At 56.4% G+C, this 26236-nt stretch overlaps 1 protein-coding gene and 1 long non-coding RNA gene across 10 annotated transcripts in view; one reads left to right on the top strand and one right to left on the bottom strand.

Annotated features, from left to right (window-relative positions):
• Window positions 1–26236, top strand: part of AGAP1 (ArfGAP with GTPase domain, ankyrin repeat and PH domain 1) — a 566173-nt gene that overhangs the window by 146858 nt on the left and 393079 nt on the right. For 4 of the 9 annotated variants that reach the window (XM_047773831.1, XM_047773834.1, XM_047773833.1 and 1 more), the window contains exon 1: window positions 9549–10533. The exons of the other annotated variants lie outside the window; for them this stretch is intronic. In XM_047773831.1, the coding sequence (XP_047629787.1) occupies window positions 9564–10533 (970 nt within the window). In that variant the 5' untranslated portion in view covers window positions 9549–9563. Of the gene's footprint in view, window positions 1–9548; window positions 10534–26236 lie in introns of those variants that run through there. 9 annotated transcript variants of the gene reach the window in all.
• Window positions 1472–9737, bottom strand: LOC125123674 (uncharacterized). The gene is made up of 3 exons (XR_007134114.1): window positions 9570–9737; window positions 4786–5081; window positions 1472–3549 (listed from the first exon to the last, which is right to left on the bottom strand). It is a non-coding gene; the product is annotated as an uncharacterized LOC125123674 (long non-coding RNA).

The raw sequence follows: 26236 nt of genomic DNA on the forward strand, positions 1-26236 counted from the left end.
TGTGGGGGCGGCCGTAGAATGGAGCATCCTGGGGGGCAGCAGACAGCACGCGCTGCTCTCAGCACCGGGCCGGCAGGTGCTTCACAGCGGCACGGCCTTTGGTCACCACCTCTGCTTTGTGAGACTGGGGACGGAGACTCAAGGTCACTTTCCCAAAGTCGCAAGGTGGGGTGGGGGCGTGGTTTGCGTCCTTCTGGCCTTGGAGCCCAGCCCCCAGCTGCTCCTTAAGTACAGCAGGGATGGGTGGGGCTGTCTCGGGCACCAGTGTGGGAGGGGGCCTTTTATTCTGCAGGTAGCCCGAGTCTCTGGGGGGTCTGAGCGGGAATTGTACCCTAAAAGTCCATTGCAGCAGAAAGGATGTCGCCTGGGAGGGGGGCAGGAGAGGCTCTTGTTTCTGCTTTTTATTAGCAGGAGCTAAGCGAGTGTTTTCGTGGGCTGGCCTGGCCGAAGTGGGGTGACTGTGATTGGTGGTACTCGGCTGTGCGTCAGCACCGAGCAGGAGAGACAGGTGTGGTTGCGTGGCCCGTGTGAGGCCACTCTGGATGCTGGCCTGAAGTCTTCCTAAGGGGGCCTGGGGCCAAAGCACTTTCAGGGAAGGCAGAAGCTTGGGCAGTGGGGTGGGGAAGGGGGTGGGGGCTGCAGGCCACCAGTGCCCAGCCCTTTCCGCTCTGCCAGCATCTATCTGCAGGGGGCTTGGGGTCCCTACCCTTGAGCTTGCATGAGAGTCTCCTGAAGTGGGGAGGGTCTGGCGGGGGCTGCATGCTTAGTGGACACATCGTGAGGAACGCAGTTCAGTGGGATGGGTCGTCCTTTGGGGTGAGGGTAGGGGGAGGGGTCTCTGGGGCATCAGAGGCTGGCAGGGCTATAGCTGGAGCAGAGACGGGATAGCTTGTGGCTTTGGCTGCCGGTGCAAGGATCCGAAGGATTGGGCAGGGAAGGGTGCTCTGGTGGAAGTTCTAGAAGGAGAGAAGGGCCAGCACGGAGGGTCTGACCTCTCCTTCTAGAAGGGCCGTCCTGGCTGTTGGAGGCCAGACTGGCGGGGCTGCCTTAGCGGGCGTTTGGCTCTGGGAGGGGGCCCTGAGAAGCTGGTGAAGGGAAAGGCCTGGGCTGAGGAGGTGGGTGTGGCCCGGTCCTCCGCTCGGACCCTGGACTCCCCTGGCCGCCTCCCTTTGTAGGGAGTGACAGGAACAAAGGCACCCAGGACTGGCGCCTAAACCCATGCTCTGTGTATCACTCATCGCCAAGCCCACTAGTCATGTCCTGAGGGGTATGCGACTTGAGCTTAGAGGCTTCTCAGGCTGCCTTTGATCCACCTGCCGCTGGGCAGATCAGGCGCCATGAACCTCCTTTTTCAACTTTGGAAAAGTCTGGTGCTGATTCATAACCAGCTTGCAGTTTAGCAACACTCCTGGGGACAGAGCTGGCGTTGGGGGCAGCGGGGTGGGGTGGGCAGAGTTTTGAGACCCGCCGATTGGCCATAGCAGATTTATTTATCATTTCCCCCCTCGGTCTGTCTTTTTTCATGGAAGGTTCTGGGGTTGGTGGTGATTTTTCAAAGGAAGCGAGCCTGACACAACATGATAATTGGGGAAAGAGGCGCATAAGGCCCCACTCCCCCATCTTCCTGCTGCAGGAACCCCTCGCCCCTGCCCTTGGCACGCCGGGTGCTGACAGCCCGTGTGTGGCAGGCGGATGAGAGGACAGGGGTTTTATTCCTTCTTCCTGTGTCACAGCTGATCCTGGTGTCCCCAGAGCTTGAATGCAAACTGTCGCTGACGAGGGGGTGGCTGCTGCCACCAGCCGCCCTGAAGTGTTTATCCTCTGAGTCTGGGGACCGGGAGCTGGTGACACACTGGCTAATGAAGGCAGGAGGCTGCTCACGTGTCTCCCACTGCGGATTTGGGGCGGGCATGGGGGGGGCGGCGGTGAGGTTTCAAACAGGCATCTTAGTCATGTTTTTAGCATTTAGAGGAAAACGTATCAAACCTGTACGTCCCCGGGGCACAGATGAAAGATTTCCAGATATTTTGGCGGCCAAACCACACACGGTATGTGGTAGTGATAACTCCTGAGAAAATAGGCTTGTGTTGGTGGTGAGCTTTGTGACAGTGCCGACAATAATCCCCAAGGCATCATCTGTGTCCTCGGTTTCGACTCTCACGGAAGCTGGGGATTTTACGGATCTTTGGGGTCCGTGGATCTGAAGACCAGCCTGCTTTAGTAAACATCCAGCTGCTGTGAGACCCGTCGAAGGGGCTGATCTTCGACAGCCTCTGGCATTTGTTTCTATTCCAGAGGCGGCCAGGAGGGTCCACGCCAGACCCTTGCTGGGTTTGAACTGTCGGGTCTGGAGGACCACTGAGCAGCCTCACTGGGGGGTCCCGCAGAGGAAGGTGTTACCAGATAGGCTGGTGCCGGAGCCCCTTGCACCGCCGAAGGCTGGAAGGATTAGGGCATCCCTGGGTTTTCTCCATGCAAATCCCAAAGCTTCTTTGCAGCTGTTCAGGGGACAGGTGCAAAGTTGGGGGTTGGTCTTGATGAAATCCTTCTGACACCTCAGCCGACTCTCCACAGAGCTAGGGGAGCAGCCTCGCGGGGAGCCCTGGCTGCAGCCAGCGCCCAATACCCTAAGGGTGACCCTAAATGGGAGCTGCTGAGGGGGTCACACCCAGCAGTGGCGTTTGTTTCCAGAGAGTGGCAATGAATGGGCTTGGCTCTGGTTCTCCCTTCAGCCACTTTGGCCTGACACAGGCCTGTACTGGGGAGTGCGAATCGACTCCTAAGGGATTTGGGCATAGTTTTGAAACCAAGCCCGCTTTTCATGGGTCTCCTTATGTGGATGTGAGGTTTCCGCTTGGCTTCCGACGCTTCCTGGGGGCTGCAGTACTGGCTGTGGCCGGCCCGCTCCTCTGTTCCCGCGGTGGCCTCCGGCAGGTTGGCTACCCTGGAGGCTGCTTTATCTGTGAAATGGGTCAGATGGAATCTCTTCCAGCCCTGGCTCTCTGCAGTTTAAACGGCGGCTCCCGTGTTTAAAGGATGGAGTGACACTGCTCTGACCTAGTGCAGGAGGGGACCCTGTGAGAAGGCAGCTCCAGCCCTGTTTCCGTGGTCCCTCCAGCCTGCTCCCCACGTCCCTGCCGGGTTCGAGGCCTCCTGGAGGGAAGCCAGGAGCTTAGCTGAGATCCCACAGGCTCTCTGATGCATTGTCCATACCCGGGCAGGCACGCATGGGTCCAAGTCTTCGAGCATCTTGCATAGGACATGCTCTGATTAAACACAATACAATATTGCTTAGGGTTTTAAATAGTTACTGTAGGCAGAGCTTCATTATTGTCCTTTCCAGCATCTCAGTCACATCCATGACGCTCATTGGTTTAAACGAATTATAAGTGATGACGTGTCTGTCACATAAGGACTGGCGGCGGCGCCCTCCGTCTCTACTGCTGTTCTTCGGACTCCGGGGAGGATTACTGGAGATCATGGCTTCTCTTTTTATAGAGAGGCCGTCCAGAGCTCTTCATCATGACCTACAGAGGCAGGCGGGACGGGCTGAATGAAGAAAATGGTAAAATGAGAGGTCGAGAAGCCGGGGACACTCCCCCCTCCCCACCCCGTCCCCTCTCCACGTGGTGTGTCTTGCCTGTGCCTTTGGACGGGTCCCCCCGGAGGCACTTTGCCCCCAGGAGACATCTGGTGATGTCTGCCTGCGTTTTTTGGTTGTCATGGTTGGGGAGGGGGTGCTGCTGGCATCTAGTGGGCAGAGGCCAGCCATGCTGCTAAATAAACAAGCTGTGATGCACAGAGCAAACCGCCCCCCCCCCCGCCCCCTCCGAAGAATGATCCCGCCTGGAACGCCTGTAGGCTGAGGTGGACACACCCTGCTCTGGAGGAAGGCCACGTCCCATTGGGAAACCCTTTTTGAGTGTTTCAGGTGGAAATACTTTTCTGCCTTCCTCTTACCTGTCTCTTCTTATGACATTTATTATTATTTTTTAATTGCCTGTGTGACTTTTTTTTTGTCTTTTCTTAGGGCCACACCCGCAGCATATGGAGGTTCCCAGGCTAGGGGTCCAATCAGAGCTGCAGCTGCCAGCCTCCACCCCAGCCACAGCAACGCCGGATCTGAGCCGCCTCTGCGACCTATACCACAGCTCACGGCAACGCCGGGTCCTCAACCCCCTGAGAGAGGTCAGGGATGGAACCTGCGTCCTCATGGATGCGAGGGGACGCCACGATGGGAACTCCTTTATCACGTGTTAGCACTTTTTTCTGGTTGTTGGTTATTTGTGAGCCTTGTCAGTTCCCATGCCACGTCTGTCGGGGTCACCGTTCCAGATGCACTTCACACACAAAACCCCCCCAAAATCCAGCATGAGCGCCCACGCCGCCCCGCGCAGGCGTGGTACCCACCGCCAGCATCTTGTGGTGATCACCTGTTGTCTGCCGTCCAAGCAAAAGACCCCTGCCCCCAGAAACCCTTGTTGGCGGGATACTGAGCGGGACTTGAGTTCCCGCTGGGGGTAGGTCTCCCCCTCCCCTTCCCCCCCACTTCAGGGGCACCAGCTCTCCAGCTTCCATGTGTGCAAACTGCCTGACTCTCAGATCCGAGGATGCCTTCCATGCACCTTTCATCTAAGGTCAGGCCGGCAGTCATGGACCCGCTTTCCTCACTCTGGGGCTGGAGTCTGGCTGTGGGGCCGGCCGAGGTTACACTGTGAGCTCCCGGGTAGAATGGAAGTGCCTGGAGCACAGGTGCTGCCTTACAACATCCGGGGAGCCCTTTACCTCAGACCGTCTGGGCCCACAGTTGGGCCGGCAGGCTGCACTGCTGTTGGTCCTCCAGGAAAAAGGCGAGCAAGATGTAGGTGCTGGGCGGTGGGGTGGGGATTTTCTTCTCCTGGATCAGAACGTCCTTGGCCCTAGGACCCAGCATACTCCATACTTATGGGACTCGAGGGTCCAGTCCTTATCTCCTGGGTCCCTAATGAGCTCAGCCTGGGCAGGGTGATGGCAGAAGCTGGGCATCACGGGAGGTCTTAGATCAGAAACCCTTCCTCCTGCAGTGATCCGACTCAGTTCTCCTGCCAAAAGGCAAAACACGAAATGGTTAGGAAAACATGCAGCTTTCTTTTTGCTTCCTAAACGTATTTGTCAGCCTGCTGCCAGAAGGGAGAGTCTGTCACGTGCCCTGCCATGGGGAGGGGCCCTTTGTGGGCTGCTGGGGTAGGTGTGCAGAGGCCAGGCCAAGGTCGGCTGGGGACAGGTTGCCCGCAGATGTGTTCCTGCTAATACTGTCAACGAGGTGACTAGCTGGCGAGTTTGGTATTTGGGAAGTCAGCTTGCGGAGCAGACGGCTGGGCTGTGCTGACTACCAGGGGTTTCCTTTCTGCGAGGCTGGTCGGCTGTACTAAGGCTTGCGAAATAGTATTTTCCTGCAGGATGTTTAATTTATAGGCAGCTCGAAATGGCCCAGAACAGGGAAGTCGTGGGAGGGGGGCCAGAGGATCTCATAAACTCGGGACTGGGAGAGGGAAGCCAGCTGCCCGAGGGAAATGGGGGCGTAGGTGGGCTGCCCCCCCCTTCCCCTATCCCCCACCCCCCACCCCTTCCACAGTCCTTCCTTCTCTGACACTGGCGGCTCTGCAGTGCTGAGGTTTTGCTGGCCTGCCTGCTGCTTGGTTTTGATGTGGCAGTAAAATCAACTACCGTCTTTCTTTTTTTTTTTTTTTTTGAAGCCAAAATGGTGATACAGACATACTCCATGGCATGGAATCATGCAAGAGGTAAGGGCCTAATGCGGCTGCTTGAAGAAGCAATAGGTAAATAAAGCATCCTGCTGACCTGAACATGCATAGCATGATTATTTTAATTTTTCAAAGGCAGTCTGGCTGCCTGAAAGGGGATGGAGATTTTTGGAGGGGCAGGCTCTGTCTGAGCCTCTGTCTCCTTCGCCTCGGAAGAGCCCACATATTCCAGGGCCGTAGGGAGGGGGCAGGTCGCCCAGGTTTTTCAGCGCCAACTGTCAGACCTCACAGGCAGGCATTACGATTGGGATGGAACAGGTGCTGCTTATGAGGCAGGAAGCACCGAATGGTGATGAACACACCGCCTCTGGCGGAAAGAGGTTCCCTCCTTCAGTGCCATCTAAGATCCCATGTCTTCTAAGGTGGATCAAATGGAATCTTCTACTCTGCAGCCTGCATCCTAGTACGGCACAGTGCAAAACCCGGGCTGGATTTGCGACAGCCCAGCAGCGATGGGAACGGTTCACTCTTGGGGCCCTAAAGAAATGCTCTTCTCCATCCCAACCTCCCACCCACCCCCGTGCTCATACTCCGCGGGTGCCTTAGGTGACCAGATATATTTATATATCCTAACTGTGCGCTGATTTCAGACTAAAATTCACCTCTGTGTTTGAGAGTTGCCGTGGTCTCAAATACTGGTGAGAATGGACCCCAGGCTAACTCAGGGCTTTGGGTTCTGGCCCCAGCAGAGATCCCGGCCTCTGCACTGCTGAGTGTTGATTTTATTGCTTATAAACGCGATGGACCTTTCTGTCTTTGCAGCTGTAAAATTTGAGGCTTTTGCTGCATCCTTGGGTCCCTACCCCGCAGGCAGAGTGCTGGGCACTGCCCTGTACCATCTTTTCCTCTTCCTGTCTTTGTATGTTCAGTGACTTGGCCCTGAGAACTGCCTGCAGCAATTTTCACAGGTTTGAGGACAGAGAGACCCTGCCTTGTCACTGCGGAGTGTCACCAGAGATGCTCAGTATATATATTTGATAAATAAATAAATAGAAAAATGAACAAATGAAAACATGCTGAGCTGTTGAGATGTCATTTGTGCTCTATGAGCATAAAGTTTGATAATAGTCACACATTCGTTTCTCTCTCTGAGGTCCACAAAGTGAACTGTTGGCAAAAGGAATGACACTGAAGCATGGGCATGGGCACAGGCAGTGTGACCTCAGGTTTAGCTCAGCAGTGAGCTGTGTAGCCTTAGGGGAAGCACTCACCCTCTCTGAGCCTCTGCATCCCCTGAACCCAATGGGTTCTAGAAACCTTATTCTGATAGATGATTACTGCTTGGCTCCCGTCCTAGAAGTTGGTGGTTCAAAGGGGCTTTTTATTGCAATTCAGAAGGTAAGACTGGTCTGTCCTGGGGTCCCCACCTTTGCAACGAGGGCATGTTAAAAGTCACCACTCCTGAACCCTTGAGTGCCAAGAGCAGGTGCCCTATGATCGTGGCAATCACATTGTTCAGGTGGAACCACTGAGGGTGATGTTTTGAAGTACTTGAAAAAGAAAACTTCAGAGTTCCCTTGTGGCACAGTGGGTTAAGGACCCAGCGTCATCGCCGCTGTTACACATGTTCCATCCCCGGCCCGGGAACTTCCACGTGCCACAGGCATGACACCCTCCACCCTGTAGTCCTTTTTTTTAGGGTAACTTTAGGTTCATAGCACTATTGAACAAAAGGTACAGAGAATTTCCATTCCTCCCCCCCCCCCGCCCACCCCCAGGTGGAGCATTTGTCACCATCCGTGAACCTACACTGACATGTTATCACCTGAAGCCCAGAGTTTACACTGGGGTTTATGCTTGGTGTTACATATTCTCTGGGTTTGGACAAGTGTGTAATGATATGTGTCTGACATTATGGCATCATACGGAGTATTTTCATTACCCTAAAAATCCCATGTCATAAAATATCTTTTAAAAATTAAACTGCATCAACTAGCAGTTTTTCTGATTTATTCCATCAAATCTGAAGAGTTCATTTCACTCTCAGGTAAAATCCAGATTTCCTAGGAGATAACCCCCCGTTAGTAAGCAACCTCATGATTCATCTTTATATTCTTTTCAGGGCTCTGAACACAGTCGGTGCCACCTAATTACTTGAAAGATTAAAAGAAGGGAAATCGGCTCTTGCAAACATTTGTCTCATCCTGGAGGAGCACCTGGCAGGCACACTTCCTAGGAACAGCCTTGGCGTTTCCAGGCCTAAGGGAGGTTGTATAAGAGCCTTCAGTTTGATGAATGGGCATTGTATTGGTGACACTAGCTTTCTGAAACTTTTAAACGAGCAAACCTGAGAGATCAGTGTTCAGGACCTCATGAAGAACTAATTAAGAGCTTTTGATCAACTATGTGTGAACATTTTGCCACATCGGGTGATATCAGGAGCCGGTATCTATAGAGCAAGAGGTAGCAAGTGGGAAAATGATGGACGAGAAATCAACATTAACTATTAATGGTAAATATTGAGTGCTTACACAGAATGTCTGCACATAGTCTCTTAGCAAATTCAGTCATCAAGAATGCACAGAGCTTAGGTACACCCCCCACCCAACACACACACACACACACACACAACACACACACTTTACAGGCGTCAAACCTGAGGGGGCTCGGAAGTGGACAGGCAGGGCTGGGACTGCCAGCCTCCCTTCTTCAGCTCTTAACCACTGTATTCTGCCTGTTATCCTGGGCAGTATATGCCCGCCGGCTGCCAGGAGTTTCCCCCACGCATTGGGAGAATCCGCCCAAATGTTTTAGGAGTGAAACTGCAAGGTCCTTCATTTGGAGGGCAGAGGTGTGGGCACAGCGCCATCACGGGATGCTGCCTTCTGGGGCCCTTCGTTCTGTCCTTACTGGGAGTGCACCTGCTCCTGTGTAAAGTTACCACAACAAGTACCTGGGGTACCTTGGGATTTTTTTTTTTAAACAAGTCTTTGAGTCACATCTTCAGAGCTCCTTGATTAGGAAAGGTGCTGCCTATAAATCATATAAAATATGATGCCTCGTAAGCCCCCAGAGGGTGGGTTCAGGCGGGGCATAAGCACCGCCCCCTCCCCCCACGCCAGCTCCAACCGGGGGAGGCTCCGGTCCGCCCGGCTGCAATCCACCCCGGCGCTTAGGCCTGGCTGCCGAGCCGCGCTCCCGCCGCCGCCGCCGCCGCCGCGCTCCCGGGACTCGGCGGCTGGGCTGGGCGCGCGGCCCGCGGTCCCTGCACGTCGGCCCCCGCCCGCCCCGCCCCGCCCCGGCGCGCATTTCCATTTTAAACCACCGCCCGCCGGCCCCTCGTCCGCCGCCGGCGCTGCTGCCCGCGCGTCCCGAACCTAGGGAGTGGCGGGGGCTGCGGAGCCGCCGAACTGTGCGAAAAAACCCCGAGGATGCGAGCGGGTTCGGCGCTGTAGACAATGAAGCCGCGGGCGCCGCCGCCCGCCCCGGGCCCAGCGCGCCGCGACCGCACCTGCCGGTGAGACCGGCCCCACGCCTGACCCTCCGCCCGCCGGGCCCCGCCGGCCGATGGCTCGGCGCCCCGGGCCCGGACCCCGGCACTCGGGCCGCGCGGCGCACCGGCCGGCGGGCGCCGGAGGCGCGGTCCCCGCAGCTTGAGAGCAGCTCTCCCGGCGAGCGGGGGGCGTGGACCCTCTCCAGGCGCGCCCGCCCGCCCTCCCCGCCTCGCCCGGCGACCGCCCGACCGTGCGGCCCGGCCCGCGGCGCGCTGGATGCGGCGGAGCCCTGGCGAGCGGCGCGGCGGCCGCGGCCCCGGGCGACATGTACCTGCTGGACGGCAGCGGCGAACCCGCGTCTCCGCCTGCGGACGCGATGCAGCGCGGGACGCCCCCCAGGAAGACAGTCTACCGCATCTCCGTGACCATGGTCAGGAAGGAGCAGCTGGGCGCTCCGGGCCCCGGCGGCCCCGGCCCGCGCCCTGCTCGGAGGCCCCGGCCCGCGCGCTCCCCGGACGCACCCGGGCGGCTCCTGGAGGAGGCGGCGGCGGCAGCGGGCGCTGAGGATCTGGAGGGCCGCCGGCCGCGCGCCTGGGACTTCCGCACCTTTCGCACCCGCAGCACCGGGCAGCTGGAGCTCGGGCGGCTCCGGCCGTGCGCACGCGACCCGGAGCCCGCGGATCTGGCCGGCAGCCCCCCGACGGTGGAGGAGGCGCCTGGCTCGCTCGCGCCCGGTAGCCCGGACGTGGAGGAGGCCCGGGCCGCACCCCTGCGACGAAGCCTCAGCTTCAGGCACTGGAGTGGGCCCGAGGTGCCGCAGGGCCTGGCCCTGGGCCGCGGGAGGCGCCACAGCAGCTCCGGGAGCCTGGCCTGGGCGCCGGGTGGCGAGGCTGTGGCCGACCCCGAGGCCGCCCTGGAGCCCGCGGCCTCCGCGCAGCCCTCCTCGGAGAAGCGCAACACCCTGGACGTGGGCGAGGTGCTCAGCAAGAACGATGCGCTCTCGGACCTGGAGCGCTGGGAGCGCAGCAAGAGCAAGAACCGCACGCTGGACAACAGCGACTTGCAGCGGCTGGAGCGCGCGCGGGCGGCGGCCGCGGGCCCCGGCGCCGCGTCGGAGCACCGACTGCTGCGCTTCTTTAGCGGCATTTTCGCGCGCAGGGACGGCGCGCCCGGCGGCGGTCCTTCCCCGCGGAGCGGGGCCTCCAGGCCGCGCGGCTACTTCAGCAGCCTGCGGCGAGCCCCGGCCGACACGCACTCGTCCAGCGCCGAGAGCATCGACGGGTCGCCGCGCAGAGGTGGGCAGCGCGGCGGCGGCGGCGGCGGCGGCGGAGGGGAAGGCAGTGGTGGGAACCGGCGGGGGTTCCTTATTGGCCTGCTTGGCTGTGCCCGCCGGGGCTTGGGAACCGCTAAAGAGACCTGTCGTCCTAGGTCACCAGCCAGCAAGTGGCCATGGTGGAAGGGAACTCGTACTGGGTTTTTTCCCCCAGTCATACTGCAGGTCTGGAAGTTCTGCACTGCCCCTGCTCCCACGTGCGTGTGCTGGTGCCTTTTAGGGTCTGTCGCCTCGGCCAAGGGAGAGATCTCTTTGCCAGGCGGTGCCTATCTCCCGCAGATGCTGGCGCGCGCGGCCTTCTCCGCAAGCAGGCCCGCGAGCCGGCTGCTGCAGCTGCGCGCTTGCGGGCTGTGATCCCTGTGGGCGGCAGCAGGAGCCCGGGCTTGGCCCCTGAGGCGGCCGGGCAGGTGGCGCTGGCCGGCCTGGAGCGGCGGCGTTCACCTTGCTTAATTTCGCCCTCCGCCCCCGAGCCTGGTCTCCCAGCGGGGCGCCACCATCTGCGAGTGCTGCCGTGTGGCCTGGGGGATTTGGCAGCTCTCACCTGTCGGTCCGCTGGTAGAGCGGGTTCACTCTGGTGGTCAGAGCGAGGCCTTTCTGCCCACAGCCTTCCTGCCAACGGGTATCGTGTGGCCGGAGAGATGGGCTGGGACAGGACTCTGTGCTAGCCCAGGGCCGGGAAAACCGCAGCCCCGCAGCCTGTTCTTGTGGCCTCCAACCGCAAGCTTGCAGGGAAGATTCTGGAGGCAGATGTGCTAACATTCTCTTGCAAGAATGGACTCACCTTCTGGTAGTTGTTTAGGGGTCAGAATCCTGTAGAAACTGCACAACCCCAACCCCTCTCTCTCTACCTGCCTGGGCATCCCGCGCGAGGGAAGGGGCTGGGGGCGGGCCGTTGGGCTGGATTGTTTGGGTTCTTCCGGAGGCGGGGGAGGGGCCTGAAGGGGGCGGTGGTCTTCCTTTGACCGCGGAAAGATCCTCAGTGACCTCCTTTCTGCGCCTCGCCAGAACTCTTGTTTGGGGCTGTAGTGGGGGTTTTAACTGGAGCTATTCGCCTGTTAATTCCTGACCCTGGAAAGTACCCCGCCTCAGGGACCCTCACAGGTGAGCTGGCTGCCCAGGGTGTGTGTTTGACCAGCCAACACAAAGGAACCACCGCCCTCACGGAGGGATTTTAAAGGTAAACTGGAGACAAGTGAGGTGGTGTTCTCACATATTCATTGATCCTCAGGATGTGTTACAATCAGAATGTTTTGGTTAACGAAGGTATACCCTGGAGTTATCTGTGGCCCGCCTTGCCCTCGTTTAACCTGCGGCAGGTATCTTTTGTTTTAAGCTGCCTCGGACGCCTCACTTTGAGCCCAGCCCTTGTGCCACCCCTCCCCCCATGCCCTTAAACTATTGAATGGGGTGTGAGTTATTTTGTTGCGACTCTTGGTTGGCATCACTGGCATCTGGTGAAGTTCAGATATGCAGGCAGCAGGACTTCCTCTAATAGCAGGCTTGCATCTCTCTTCTCTTGGGCTTTGTAGAAAACAGTAATTAGCTGCCTGGGTCCCAGACAAGTACCCCCGGGGGGCGGGGGGTGTGGCACAGACACCACCACTTAGAAGGAAAGTGTTTCATTGTGGTGCCTCTACCACAGGAGTTGAAAGCATTGGGGGCTGGCTGGGTGTTTCCTTTCTTGTTGGATGGAGAGTGGATCTGAGGCAGTAAAGGTGTGGAGTGTATTGGAATTTTTCTCTCTAGGGCAGAATAAGCAGATAACAGCAGTAATAATTAGAATAATGTGGGGTTCCTTTGTCCCCTGTGGCTGTCCCTTCTGAGGGCGGAATTACTTTGGTCTGAGAGCAACGGCAGCAACGTGGGTTGAGGAGCAACCGAGTCTTAGCGAACTAGGTTACAGCACACAGTTGGAACTCTAGGGCCTTACCAGTTTCGAGGCCATCCCAAAACGATCCCCTCCCCTGCCCTTGGCTAAACTGCCTGCAACGTCAGCCTTCTTAAGATTTCTGTGAGACCAGCATCTGTGGCAAGTAAATGGTCTCAGGAATCGGTGGGAGCTGGTGGGACGTCCCGTCTTAGTGCCGCTCTGTATATGCTCTCTTCCTGGGACATAGATTGTTCGCAATTTAGATGCTGTTTAAGTGAGGGTTTGAATTGAGGGTCAGATTCTCTCAGGTAACATTCAGGTACAGTGGCCCTCGGGCTCAGTGTCCCTGTGAAGGTCCCCAGTTGGGGCCAGGTGGGTTTGCAGCGCTCGGGAGTTTGAGTTTTAGGAAGCTATTGTGTGCGTGACCGAAGACGGCCTGTGTGCCGGGTCAGCGCCCTGTGCTCAGGTGAACAAGACGCTGCAAAGCCTGAAAAAGTCCCACTCGGTGTACAAAATAGGCTTTGCCACCAAGAGGCTGCTCAATGTGTACATAAAGCTTCCGCTTTCAGACGTGTTTGGATGTCACAGTTCTGTAAGCTGGTGCAGACCCGTCAGGAGGAGTGTGCTTGCTTCCTTTAATCTCAGCCACAGGGTATCAAAATGGGACAGCCTTTCAAATATAAAGGATGCAGGTTTCCTTTTGTTAGACTCTTTCAGATGTTAAAAATTTTGAATTGACCCAGTATCTAATTATCATATGATTTATTTGGCCTCTCAGAGTTACTTGTTTTAGACTCTTTGCAAGAGTCTTCTTTTCAGAACACACACAGGCTCACACATTGCATAGCTATGGTTTTCTTCTAATCTTCATTCAAGGCACTGGGATGAAAGGATCGAAGCTCCTACCTTTGCTGGATGATTCTCTTGTGCCGTTTCTGTTTCTTTTTTTAGCTGCACCTTTGGCATGCAGAAGTTCCCGGGCCAGGGATTGAACCCGCACCACGGTGGCAACCTCAGCTGCAGCAGTGACAATGCCAAATCCTTAACCTGCTGAGCCACCAGGGAACTCCCTCGTATGCTTTTGAATCCCTGTTGGTTCTCATCTTTTTGAGGGGCTTTCTCTTCCTTCCTCGTGACATGTAAAAGTCACCTCTCAGAGTTCCCACACCGCTGCTCTCTGTAAGGTCTGTTACCGTTAGGGAGCCCTGGAACCTTTCAGCGAGGCCTTATGTCAGATCAAGGGCAGTTTCTCGCTACCTGATATGCACGTATTGGGGCAGAGTCTGTTGACACAAGTATAATTCAATGCAAAGAAAGGTCCGATAATAAATGATTAATTACTCCATAGGTGTCCCTCTCTGGCGCGGTCCTCTGCATCCCTGCTGCCTGATGCTCCTTGAAACCCGCTGCAGGCAGTACCTGGCCGGGGCCACACGTGTTTCCAGGCTGTTCTCTTGCCGTCCTGGAGGGTTGATTACAGCAATTAAGTGACTCATAGATAGCCTGGACTGAGGTTAGCTTTCTAAATTAGTAATTTACCACCGATTTTCCATAGCACGTTTTTACGAGTGGCTTTGTTCTTTAATTTTTGATTCCCTTGATGTGTATTGCTCCGTTTGTATAGGATGATAGACTCTTTTATAGTTTTTTTTTTTTTTTTTAAAGCCTTCAGTGGAGGGGAAGGCAACAATTAAATGAGATGAAATGGCTGCATTTTTTTTTTTTTAAACTTGATTTGTTGCTGAGGAGAAGGTACAGGGTTTTAAAGGCTGTAACTCAGTTTCCCATTTGAGACATTTTGAACTAATTACATGCTCAGTGTTTTGAAACTCCCTTGGTTTCTTACAAATGAGTCCAGGTGGCAAGTTAGGAAAACCCCCATGGTTGTTGTGATAAGATTGAATTGTTTTCCTGGAGACGCAGCAGCCCACTTGGGAGACGTCGGAGCAGAGCTGTGCTGGTCAGCCAGAGACCCTCCGAGCAGACACGGGACACTTGCGCTTTGTCTGGCCATGTGTATTTTCTCCAGCGGGGGCCCACGTTTCAGCATAGTCCCGTTAGCATCTTTCTCTATGTCCCCCTGGGCTTGGGACATCCTGCCCCCAAAGGAATGTTCAAACGTCCATCTGCTAAAGAAGGCCTCAGTTTTAACTTAGCCTCCCTGCCGTCTGGTGGATTGTGCAGTTAAATGCTAAGGCTTGGGAGCCTAAGACCTAACTTGTGCTTTTGAATCCCTGTGGGTTCTTGTAATCTTCAGTCAGGGCATTGGGATGAAAGGATTGAAGCTCCTACCTTTGCTGGATGATTCTCTTGTGCCGTTTCTGTTTCTTTTCCTTTTTGGTACGACTTCAGAGTATTTTTATTCTGTGGCATCACCAAGTGTTTCTTGAGTTTCTCGGGCGTGATCTGCAGCAGGAGCGGAGAGCCAGGGCTTAACGGGGCGCAGTTCCTGACTCACGAGGTCAGTGGCCTCTCGGGGGAGATGGCGAGGTTCCAGCGAATCACCACCTCACGGGATGCTTCGGGGAAGGGGTGACTGTCTCTCTGCCCCGCGTGCTTCCCGTGGAGCACAGGTGTGACAATAACCTGCCAGTGCTGATAGCCAGTGAGCCCCTCCTGGGTGTGACTGAAGCCTGTCCTGGTTCTTAATGGAACTAAGAGCTCTGTGCTTGGCTCATAGAACTGTCACACGTGTTTGTGGGAACAGTTGGGGAGGAGGAACATAAGAAGAGGAGCGAATGTCCTTGAGCAGGGGAAGGAGTTAATGAAGGCCTCGCAAAGGGGTAAAATGGTTTGGGTCTTCCAGGATCCGTAGGAGTTTACCAGTAGCGAAGAGGAGATTCTTCACCAGCAAGCTACACGAGGTTTCTGTAGTGAACGCCTAAAAAGTCATTCCTCTTCCCCAGATCTGTGTGACTAATGCCACCGTCAGCCGTTAAAAAGATGTTATGGTTTCCACGAGGTTTTTTTTTCCCCCCTTTTGGGGGGGGGGATAAGTTGTTTTTGATGGGAAATTGCCTTTAGGTTATTGTTATCCTTTTTGTGTAATTGATTGAATTATATTCACTTAAAATGAAACAACGAGTAAAATAATAAAATAGATTTTATTTATTTAGGACAACAACTGAGATAGAGTGTGTACAGCAGCAGTCACATCCTCAGGTGGTGAACAGACTCGGTATTAAGGTCAGCAGATGAGCGAAAAGAAGGCCGATTATTGTCTTTGCATCATTTTGAAAGAAAGGACCAGCTGCCCGCCTTGTTTTGGTCCGGGTTTTGTTCGGCTCTAATTGAGAGTCAGTCGGTGGTGATGATATTTACTTGTTTGTAGGTTACAGCCTTCGACCTTGTGCTGCTCATACATTTCCCTCCATGCAATCACCATTTGTTTAGTTCTCTTTTCTGCCGTTAATTTCCTTAGGACAAAAACATAGATGCTCCTGCAGTTTTTACAAACGGTTAGTACACATTTATTCATTTGACTGGTTTTTCATTCAAGGATACATTTTGACCCTTTGTTTTCTTACAAGCTCTTGATGATGTCATTTGCATGCTGTTTTCAACAGTCACAGCGCCCATGGATCTGTAGATTCAGAAGGCTCACAAAAGAAGTCTGCTCTCAGGGTTGGAGGATGGGACTCTGGTCCATCCTCAGGACCAGGGCGTACCAGCCGGAGGCTTGCCAGGGGCTCTTTTGGCTTCTCCTTATCTAACAGATGAAGATAATTTTAAGAGGCGCATCTCACTGGGTGGGAGTGAAAGGGGAAGGACGGCTGCTTTCTCACTCTCATTTGTTGAGCGTAGTTACAAAGCCCTGAGACTGTGTCTGGTAGGGTCGTCACATCCAAGAATTTGTGTGACTTAGTGTGCCAGTTGTTAGGTCACCCCTTAGGACCACCCTTTTATTCCGTGGGCTATCTTTGGGTACCACCAGAAACAGCGTCATTGGAGTGGATGTTCATCTGTTTGAGAGGCTCCTCTAAGCGAATCGTGTGTTCCCTCTATGCCTGTGTCATTGCAAAGGCTTCTTTGAGCCGTGCTGCTCACTGGCAGACCCGTGAGCATTGACGCCGTAAACAATGCCACCGGCCCCTGTGACGTAGCTCCTGCCCTCTCTAGGTGTCACACACACCAGAATTACTCCGATGCCACTTCTTTGGTTGTTGGGGGCAGGGAACAGCGGGTGTTTTATCTACCTTGTCCCTTCCTGTCTCACTTAGCAAGGGCTTTAAAACAGTGGAAAAACCAGTTGGCCTGTGAAATATGTGTAACAGGATTTTGGACCTAAGGCTGCCACTGGTAACTTGCTTTTCTGTAGTCTAAGTCCTGCTGCCTTAGGCCTCAGGCCTGTCCCGGTGGTGGGTAGGTGGAGCTGGGCAGGCTCTGTCTCCAGGTGCCCCCAGCTTGCCCAGAGCTCCAGGATATGTGTTTATCTTATTCTTCTGGTTATTTTAGTTGCCAGACTAGAATCCCAGCCTTCTGAGAATCTGACCTCTCTTGCACTTAAGAGAAGATGCCTGATCTGGCTTATGGAAGACTCTGGAGGCCTGGTTCCTGTGAAGACACTTGGGGATTTGGAAGGGACGCTGGGAGTTTGGGGGAAGCAGGCCCTAGAAGGCCCCATAGTCAGTGCAGAGGAGTGCATGCGCTTGGGGAAAGGCTGATGCAGAATCTGCAGTCCCTGCACGTTGGAGTGGCGGCCCCTTCCGTGGAGCGGGCGGTCCCAGGAGGCTTCCAGGCACAGGCTAGTCGGGGACCTTTGGAAGAGGTGCTCTGTTTGTTGCCTGGGGGCTTAGAATTGGGCTTCGAGTCCTGTATTAGTTTTTAAGGACCTTTCAAGATCCAGGATTTTGGTGACTTTTGGACCTGGTCTCCTGGGAGGGAGTCAGCTTTCTCCCTGACCTACAGAAAGGGTGTTGGTCTGTAATTTCTTCGTCCTGCTGTCCTGCCCGGCCTCGCCTGGCCTCACCTGTGGCTCCTGCTTTCCGCAGCTGGCCGGTCTGAGACTTGGGAAGAGCCCTGCCTGGCAGCCAGGGAGGATCTGCTCCCACCTCCCCAGGGCTACCCCCCAGCTCCTGCCTGTTGGGTTCATGTTGGGCCATTGAGCCCCTCACGGTGCCATGGCTGTTTGTCCTTTTACCCTCTGGTGGGTGATGTCCCAGCATGGCCATACCCCGATGCTCTCGCAGCCCGTGCTTCTCTCTTGTCTGCTTTCTCTTAGCCTTCTTCCCTTGATAACGGCTCTCAGGTATGAGTTACACGATGATGGCTCTCAGGTATGAGTTATACGATGACGGTGGCAGGAAAGAATGTTCCTCTGTTTATCGTGGGAGCGTTTTTTTGTCTTTTGTCTTTTTAGGGCCGCACCCTTGGCACACGGAGATTCCTAGGCTAGGGGATTAATCGGAGCTGTAGCTGTCGGCCTATGCCACAGCCACGCCAGATCTGAGCTGCCTCTACGACCTACACTGCAGCTCACGGCAACACAGGATCCCCAACCCACTGGGTGAGGCCAGGGATTGAACCCACGTCCTCATGGATGCTAGTCGGGTTTGTTCACCGCTGAGCCACGACGGGAACTCCTATTGTGGGAGACTTTTAAGTTGCCGCGTGGAGAAGGCGCAGGATCCAGAGTCAGAGGAATAGGTTTGGTCTTAGCTGCAAACTTAGGCTCGCAAGGCGCCCCCAGAAGTTGTTTCACTGCCCCGAGCCCCATCTGCCTCATTTATTTAAGTAGGTGTTCAGCATCTCTGCAGCCGATCCTCAGGGAGGCCAGGATAAATGTGAAAACGAGGCTTAAACCAGGCGGCTGCGCAACAGCTCTGCTTCAGAATAATTGCCTGTCGTGTGTTCTGCAAAAGACCCCAAGATAGAACACACACCCAGTACGGGCGGGGATAGGCTTGGATTCCCAGTTGCTCTGAGATAGAAGTTTCCCAAAACTCTAGGTAGGAGTTAAGCTTTTGTTTTTGTTTTCACCCCTTCACCCTGTGGTTTTTAAATGATCTTTACTTTTTTGTACATTGTTGACCACTGTACCTTCTCTTTATCCATGGGGAGAACAGAATCTTTTTTTTTTTTTTTTCCCCTTTGGCTTAATCTTTTTTCTGCCTCTTCATTTGTGTGTCTAGAAGGGTTAGCTCCATTGGGTGCATATGCATTCATTTCATTCTTGCAACGAGCCAAAGAGGTGTTTATTTCCGAAAGCTCTCCGAGTCCCGCGTCCTCACCCTGCCTTTCGCAATCCCTGTCTCTGCTTTCCTCGTCGAGCGTGGTGCCTGAAAAGCGGGGTTCTCCGCCTGCGTGGGGAAGCCCTCTTGCTGTTTCATTGAACAGTGACCAGCAGTGACTCACAGCCTTCAGAGGAAGAAGCCCTGATCCGACACACGGAGTTTTTCCGTGGCGTGGAGCGTGACAGAGATCACGTGGCACCTTCCACACCATCTTCAGGACTCAGGTGTGCTAACGCAGTGATGCTCCTGAGTCGCGGGACCCGGGTTCCCACTCGTTTCTGCTTTGGCCAGCCCACGGCAGCTCAGAGGCGTCAGCTCACATCACAGCACCTGTTCATTGTTGGTGCTGGCAGGGAGCCCTGCTGAGAGGCGCTTGGGGGTCACACGGCTCCGGTCAGGGTGCAGGGAGCTGGCCCCCCCGGCGGGGCTTCCTGGGGGGGACCCTTCCCAGGCCTGGGAGGGCTCATGCAGTGTAGGCTCTTTGAAGCTTGGGAGAATGTGCTTGCTGTTGGAACGTGGCTCAGATGTGGAGCCCCTGGAGGCTCTGGTCTGCTGCTGGGAGGCGTGTTGGGCCAGAACCCAGTGAGGGTGGGAGGGAGAGCGGGTCTCAGTGTGTGCAGGTGCCCAGAGGGTCCTGGGACGTGCCCTCAGCCGGGTCCATTTGGCCTTTGATGTGTGTAGTCCCCAGGCGTGGCCTCTGTGCACCCGTGAAAGGGGACCCAGCTGGCCCCCTGAAGTCAGGTGGAAAAGCACCAAGGCCCGAAGGCTGGTCTCCCCCGGCCTTGTCTTTTCCTGGGAACAGGTGACGTCTGTGTGGCCTGGTTCTGACAGGTGCAGCACACCTTCGACCACATGGGGACACGCCCAAGTCTCCACCTTCGGGAATGTTCCCTCCGATGGTGCTTCCCCGGAGGTCATGTTCAGGCCTCCCCAGGAAAAGCATGGGGCTGGTGGGAAGGGCAGTGGCTGGTCCCCAGAGGCCCCGCACCGTTGGGCCACCCCAGGCTGCGGCCACCGGATGAAAGGACCCAAGTCCACGGCTGCCTTCCCAGTCCCATTCCTCTGGTCCGGACGCTGGTCTCTGAGCCTTCACCCCTTTCACACCCACCCTGCGCGCCGCCCGTGGGTAAGGAGCAGGTGCTGCTGTGGAAGAGAGTTATTTCCAGCCTGGGCTTTTGTCCCCAGCTCAAGGCCACCCTTCACGGCCGTGTCCGTTCCCTCCCCCAAGACGGCCAGGCGCACGCAGAGCCCCGGGGCGGGAGCTTGTCTCTGTAAAGACCTTTAGACTGTGAAGGCTTTGCCCCCACCCATCCTTAAACCACGAGCTCAAGTTTATGAGAGGAGAATAAGTGTCGGCTGCACTGGCACCTGGAGGCTGTGCCCGCGAGCACCAGGCCCGTGAGGCCGGGTTGTTGGCTTTAGGAGTGGATCATGAACAGGTGCCTGGGTGCAGAGTTAGGGGATGGGGTCGTGCGTTGTCTTGCACCAGCCGTACCTCTCATCGCGGGTGGCGGAGGGTTGGCTTGGTGTGCGTGTTTTAGTCCCGTGGCGGCTGCCCGCCCCTTGGTGGTGACCCTCCCCTCCCCCAACACCAGCCACTGTTCTGGAAGGACGTGCCGCCACCCCAACCAGTGGGCAGAGTGAGGCTGTGGGTACTTAAGAAATCTTACCCTCCTTCGAAATGAAACATCATTTCTGGGAATTCCCAGGTGGCTCAGCGGGTCAAGGATCTGGCTCTGTTGCTGCTGTGGCGTGGGTTCGATGCCTGGCCCGGGAACTTAGGCATGTGGCAAGTGGGGCCAAACACACCCCAATAGTTTCGTCTGTGGGGAATGGGTCACAATAACGGCCCCTTGGGAAGAAATCACAGTTTGGCGGTCTCTCCCCCTTCCTCCCTTTGTTCTCCCTCCGAAATGTATGTACTTAAAATGTTGGGTGAAACTTAATATTTAATGTAATATCTGTATATTAAATACAGAAAACTTTATAATTATGAAGTGATTATTTAATATTTAAACTGGGTCCAATTAAAAAATTCACACGGTGCTTATTCGGAGGCCGGGGAGCTGGCATTGAGCGGGGCACAGGCTGAGGCTGGTGGTGCCCCTCCTGCCCTGCGGGAAGCCCGGTCACGTGCTCACAGCACCTCCGGGAGGTGTGGACACAACCGCTGATGGCCAGGTTCCCATGCAGCTTCCAATTTCCGTTCAGAGGAAAGCTTTGCCTTCTTCTTCTTCTTTTTTTTTTTAGCTTTTTAGGGCCATACGTATGGCATATGGAAGTTCTCAGGCTGGGGGCCGAATTGGAGCTGCAGCTGCCGACCTACACCACAGCTCATGGCCACGCTGGATCCTTGACCCACTGAGCGAGGCCAGGGATGGAACCTGCATCCTCATGGAGACCAGTCAGACTCGTTACTGCTGCGCCACAGCAGGAACTCCGAAAGCTTTGAAAACAACCGCCTTCCTTCCCTGATCCCCTGTCCGCTGGATGCTGATGAACCCCGCGGTGTTACTGCTTATGGGGCCACACCCAAGACCTACCTGCAGGGTACAGGTCAGGTGGGTGGGGGCTGCGCCTGACCTGTCCGGCCAAGGGATGCACCCCGGCTCTGAAAGCCCTGGTCTCGGAGGCAGAATCCAGGAATTTGCTGTCCAAGACGTTTGCATCCCCGAGGCCGTTTTCTACAGCGCAGGAGGGTTTGGTGGCATTTTTCCTTTCTTTACGGTCTCCGGAGAGCTCCCCGTCCCTGGGAGGGAGCTGAAGGCCTGAGGTTCCCTCAGTCCCGGCGCCCAGGGGGCAGGCGGTAACCAGCAGCTTTTTTGGGCCCAGCAGTTTCTTCCCCCCCAAGCCTCAGAAACCTTGACCTTCATTCGCAGTCGACGTGCCTTCGGGGTGATGATGTGATTTTTGTGTATAATGCTGCGAGAATCCTGGGGTCATTCATCTTCGACACAACTTGAGATCCATTTCAGAGGCGTTTCCAGACTTCAGTGTGCCTGGTACCTGTCAGTTACAGTTTGGTAGGACATGCAGATGAAATCATGTTCAGAGTTCCCCGGTGCCTCCACAGGTGAAGAGTCTGGCATTGTCCCTGCTGTGGCTTGAGCAGTGGGTTCGATCCCTGGCCCAGGAACTTTGATACGCCGTGGGCGCAGCCAAAAAAGAATCGTGTTATAGCCGATGGTTTGTCTAGGTGACGGCTCAGCTTGTCAGTTCTTCTGTTTCCAAACACTACACAGGACTGTTCTCTTCATCACGGCGAGGCCGGAGATTTACCTGGGACGTGAGCGGCCCGCGGCGGCCGGCAGAGCTGCAGCATTGAGCATCTCTTCTGGCGGGAGGGAGCCCGCCTCCCCGGGAGGGAAGGGTCTCTGGTAGATGACCCCTGGAGTTGTCCTCTCAGCTCTGTCCTGGGACAGTCACGTCTTCACTGGGTCCAACTTCCGGGTCTGTGGCCAGTCAAGGCGTCGGCTTCCTCACGGTGCCTGTTGGAAGGTGGGGTCCTGGGGGTGTGGGGAGCACGTTGCCTGTCCCAGCAGTGTTCCTTCATTCTCTGGTTTTGGGGGGTCGGTGAGCACCCCACTCTTCAGTTACCTTTCACGTTTCCAGTGCCTCTACTTCAGACTTAGTTCTGGAACTTTCTGCCTCTCCCTGGGCCCTCCGTGTGCCCTGCAGATGCAGGCCGCGTTGAGGGGGATCAGATCCCACCCCTCACGGCCCAGGCCCTGCACTAGTCTTGTGTCATTTCTGAGTTTCACGTGGGTGTGGAGGGGGAGATGGCATTTTTCCTTCTGTTGAGGTTTTGTCCTCCTGTGTGTGTAACGGCTCCCGCCCATTATGGCCAGGATAGGGGGTGGCTGCTACTGAAATAGGAATCATGATGTAGGAGTTCCCGGTGTGGCTCAGCAGGTTGAGGACCTGACGTTGTCTCAGTGGGGATGCAGGTTCGATCCCTGGCCTTGCCCTGGGGGCTAAGGATGGGTGTTGCTGCAAGCTGTGGTGTTCGTTGCAGACACCGCTTGCATCCAGTGTTGCCTGGGTTGTGGCATAGGCCTCAGCTGCAGCTCCAATTCCACCCCCCGCACCCCGTCCAGAAACGTCCATCTACCACAGATGCGTCTGTAAAAAAGGAAAAAAAAAAAAGAAGAAATCACAATTTGTCTCCAAGGACGGGGCCTTCAGGTGAGCCTGGCGTCTTAGGGGGGAGGGACCCAGCTTCGGGGACCCATCCTAGGTCCCAGACCTGCAGACTGGTGGCCCTGCCGGTGGCTGTGCTGTTGGAGGACTGGACCCATGCCGCCCATGTGTAGACTGGTCCGTGGCGGTTAACTGCAGCAGCACCTGCGCGGGGGCTCCAGGCTGGCCCTGCAGGGGGCGCTCTGCCCCTGTGGGTTCACTGACTCCAGCAGCACCGACCGGGAGGACTGGCGGTCGTCTGCAGAGAGGGGTCTGCAGAAGTGTTTGTAGACAGGTTGCTTGAGAGTGGGTCCCAAGGCCACCCCAGCGGTTGGGCTGTGGGCTCCCCTGTCAGTTGGGTGGCATGGCCGCCACCTGCCTGGCCCTCAGACTCTGACGCAGTGTCAGGGGACTTGGTCAGCGGGCGGGGTTGTGGGCCTGCGGTGCAGCTCCCTGCAGCCCCAGACTTACCCTTAGGAGCCACGCGGAGAGGGGGCAGGCAGAGCGTGTGTGCAGGACATGGAGCACGTGGTGTGAACCACGGGAGGGGCCGGTGTGGGGTCGTGGTCCCGGCCCGGGCAGGCTCCTGTGTCTCAGGTCTGTTGCTTCGCCTTCATCTATCTCTGAGGCATGATTCCTTCCTCCCTCCCTTCCTTCCTTCCTTCCTTCCTTCCCTTTTTTGGGGCTGCACCTCCGGCACGTGGACGTTCCCAGGCCAGGGGTCGAATGGGAGCTGCCCCTGCAGCCACAGCAACACTCGATCAGAGCTGCACCTGCGGCCTATGCCGCAGCTCACAGCCATGCCGGATTCTTAATCCAGGGATCGAACGTGTGTCCTCCTGGACACTGATCGGGTTCGTTTCTGCTGAGTCACACGGGGACTCCCTGGGAGGTGTACTTTCTCTCAGTGGCAGGGCGCTCACAGGGCTCTTTGCCACCTGGCCTCCTCCATCTCCACCCGAGGAGGGAACGGCCAGGAACGGCCCCATACCCCCGCACATCCTGCTCTGCACAGCTGTCGTGGGGCTGGGCAGTTGGTAGATTCTCGTGTGTGTGTGTGTGTGTGTGTTCACACCTGTGGAGTCTTGGCCACGGGGCTGAGGCTGGTGCTGCCCCAGCAGGTGGCCAGGGAGCTCGCGTGTCGTGCCGCAGGCTGGGAGTGCCAGGAACGGAGAGGTCAGGCTGGCTGTTTCGCCTTCCAGACTGTATTAAAGCACTTGAGGATATTTGCGGTTTTAAAAACATTTAACAAGTTCCCTGAACTGATTTGTACGTATCCGATGACGACGGTTGCGTACGTTTGGCAGAAGTGATGCTGTGTAGATGCCCGGGTGATGGGGAGCCCCTGGGTCTCACTCCGCACTGGCTCCCGTGCAGTATTGTCCCTCCTTTCTGGCCAGGGGTGGGTCCAGAGATGCGCCTCTTAGCTCCCCCTTGGAGAAGGAGGGGTCTTACTTCCTGCCCCATGCCTGGGGTTCATGCAGTGGCCTCATTTTTACTACTCGGAGGACTTCAGAACGCTTTTATTTTGGTCCTTTTTACGGCCGGACCTGCGGCACAGGGAGGCTCCCAGGCTGGGAGTCAGTCCGAGCTGCAGCAGCAGATCTACACCACAGCCACGGCAACGCCAGATCCGAGCCGCCTCTGTGACCTGTGCTGCAGCTGGTGGCAACACCAGATCCTCAACCCACTGACGAGGTCAGGGATCCAACCTCAGGGACACTCACGTCGGATTCTTAATCCGCTGCCTCACAGAGGGAACTCCCTTCAGCACACATTTCTAGAACAAAGGACGGGAAGTTGGAGCTACCGGGGACTTTGACCCCCGCCCCACCCTCTGCCTTTTGAAGGTGAAAGCTTCTGGCTTTTTAAAGGACAGACGGACCCAACTGCCCTCCTGGGACTGGGGCTGCTGCGGGGCACCCGCCGCCTCCCTCTGCCTGAGGCCCGGCTTTGCTCCGGGGTGCAAATCATGCAAATCATTCCGGAGGCAGAACTGTGGGAGGAGCTTTGGACGTTGTGCACTTGAACCTTTCAGGCTTGAGCTGAGTGTAAAACAAATGATAGCCTGGAAGGGCCTAGTTTATTCTTCTTCTAAAGTGTGGGCAGGTGAACACTGGGCCCTTGGAGGCCGGCAGGTTGGGACCCATGTGGCGCTGCTGCCCCGGGAGCCGCCTGGTGGGCAGCCAGAGCCCGGGGCTCCCGTGGAAGAGGTGCAGGCTGTCAGCTCCGGGCGGGGGGCGGTGCTCTTGGATTGGGGTTGCTCTTGCCGTCCGTTTGGGTGAAGTCGTTGTGTTTTTTCTTTGCTCGTGATCTCCCCCCTCCGCCAGCGGTTTGAGGATTGGTTTTGAGAAGTCCGATCAGTAGGTTTATTTTCAGAGTTCTAAATCCAGCCGTGTAAACACGTGCAGTCTGGGCCGAGGGCCTGGCATGGCTTCGTGGCTATTTTAGCCATGCCAGGAGCCTTCTTGGAAGCCGCTCAGGCCGGCTTGTCTCTTCTTGGGCTGTGGGCTTGCATCTCAGGGCTCCAGTGAGAATGCCCGAGCACCCGGAGGGGGCTGCTTACTGGAAGACTGGACCCCTCCCTCCAGATTCTATTCCCGAGGTCAGGCAGGGCCGGGAGCCTGCCCCTGTCTGAGGGCCCTGGGCGCTGGGGGCTGGGCCCTGGGCGCTGGGGGCTGGGCCCTGGGCGCTGGGGGCTGGGCGCCTTCTTTGCTGCCGGCAAGTGCAGCCCGGGCCGCCTCCTGGGCAGGGCCAGTGTCTCTGCGGATGGTCACTGCTCATCAAGGGAGGGGAGAGCTGGGCCTTTTTGAAGGCTGTGCTGGCCAGGGACACACTCCCAAAGGAGTCACGTTTTCACGTTTCCATCACAATAAGCAAAAGTCAGTTTAACACATCTTCAAAATCTACCTCTGGCCTCAAGTTAATCATCTGAGACGTGCCAGCATCCGGGGTGGGTGGGTGGGGGGGCTCTGCTGAGTCCGCGACGGGCTTAGACTCCCCTCTTTCTCCTCCCTCCCCCACCACAGAGCCACACTGGATCTAAAATGATCACATAGTCATTGTCCCTTGTGGCCGTGTCCACAGCAAGGTCACATGTCAGCAAGGGCTGCAACGCAGATGCCAAGAGAAACCTCTGTGACATTTGTCTGTCGCTGGGGGCTCACTTCTGCTGGGCCCCAAGGACAGAGAGCTGTGGGGCGGGGGGGGGGGGGTCTTTTGCTCTGAAGACCTGCCCCTCCCTCTGTGCGGGGAGCAGTCTGCACCGCGTCTTCGTGTCCTTACAGCCGGGTCTGTTCGTGTGGGGGCACCTTGCCAGGGAAAGAGGTGGAAGGTGGGGCTGAGTCCCGCAGATGGACGCAGGACCGCTGGGCGCCAAGGAG

The sequence above is a fragment of the Phacochoerus africanus genome, chromosome 3 (assembly GCF_016906955.1).
Source record: "Phacochoerus africanus isolate WHEZ1 chromosome 3, ROS_Pafr_v1, whole genome shotgun sequence".
NCBI classification, from domain to species: Eukaryota; Metazoa; Chordata; class Mammalia; order Artiodactyla; family Suidae; genus Phacochoerus; species Phacochoerus africanus.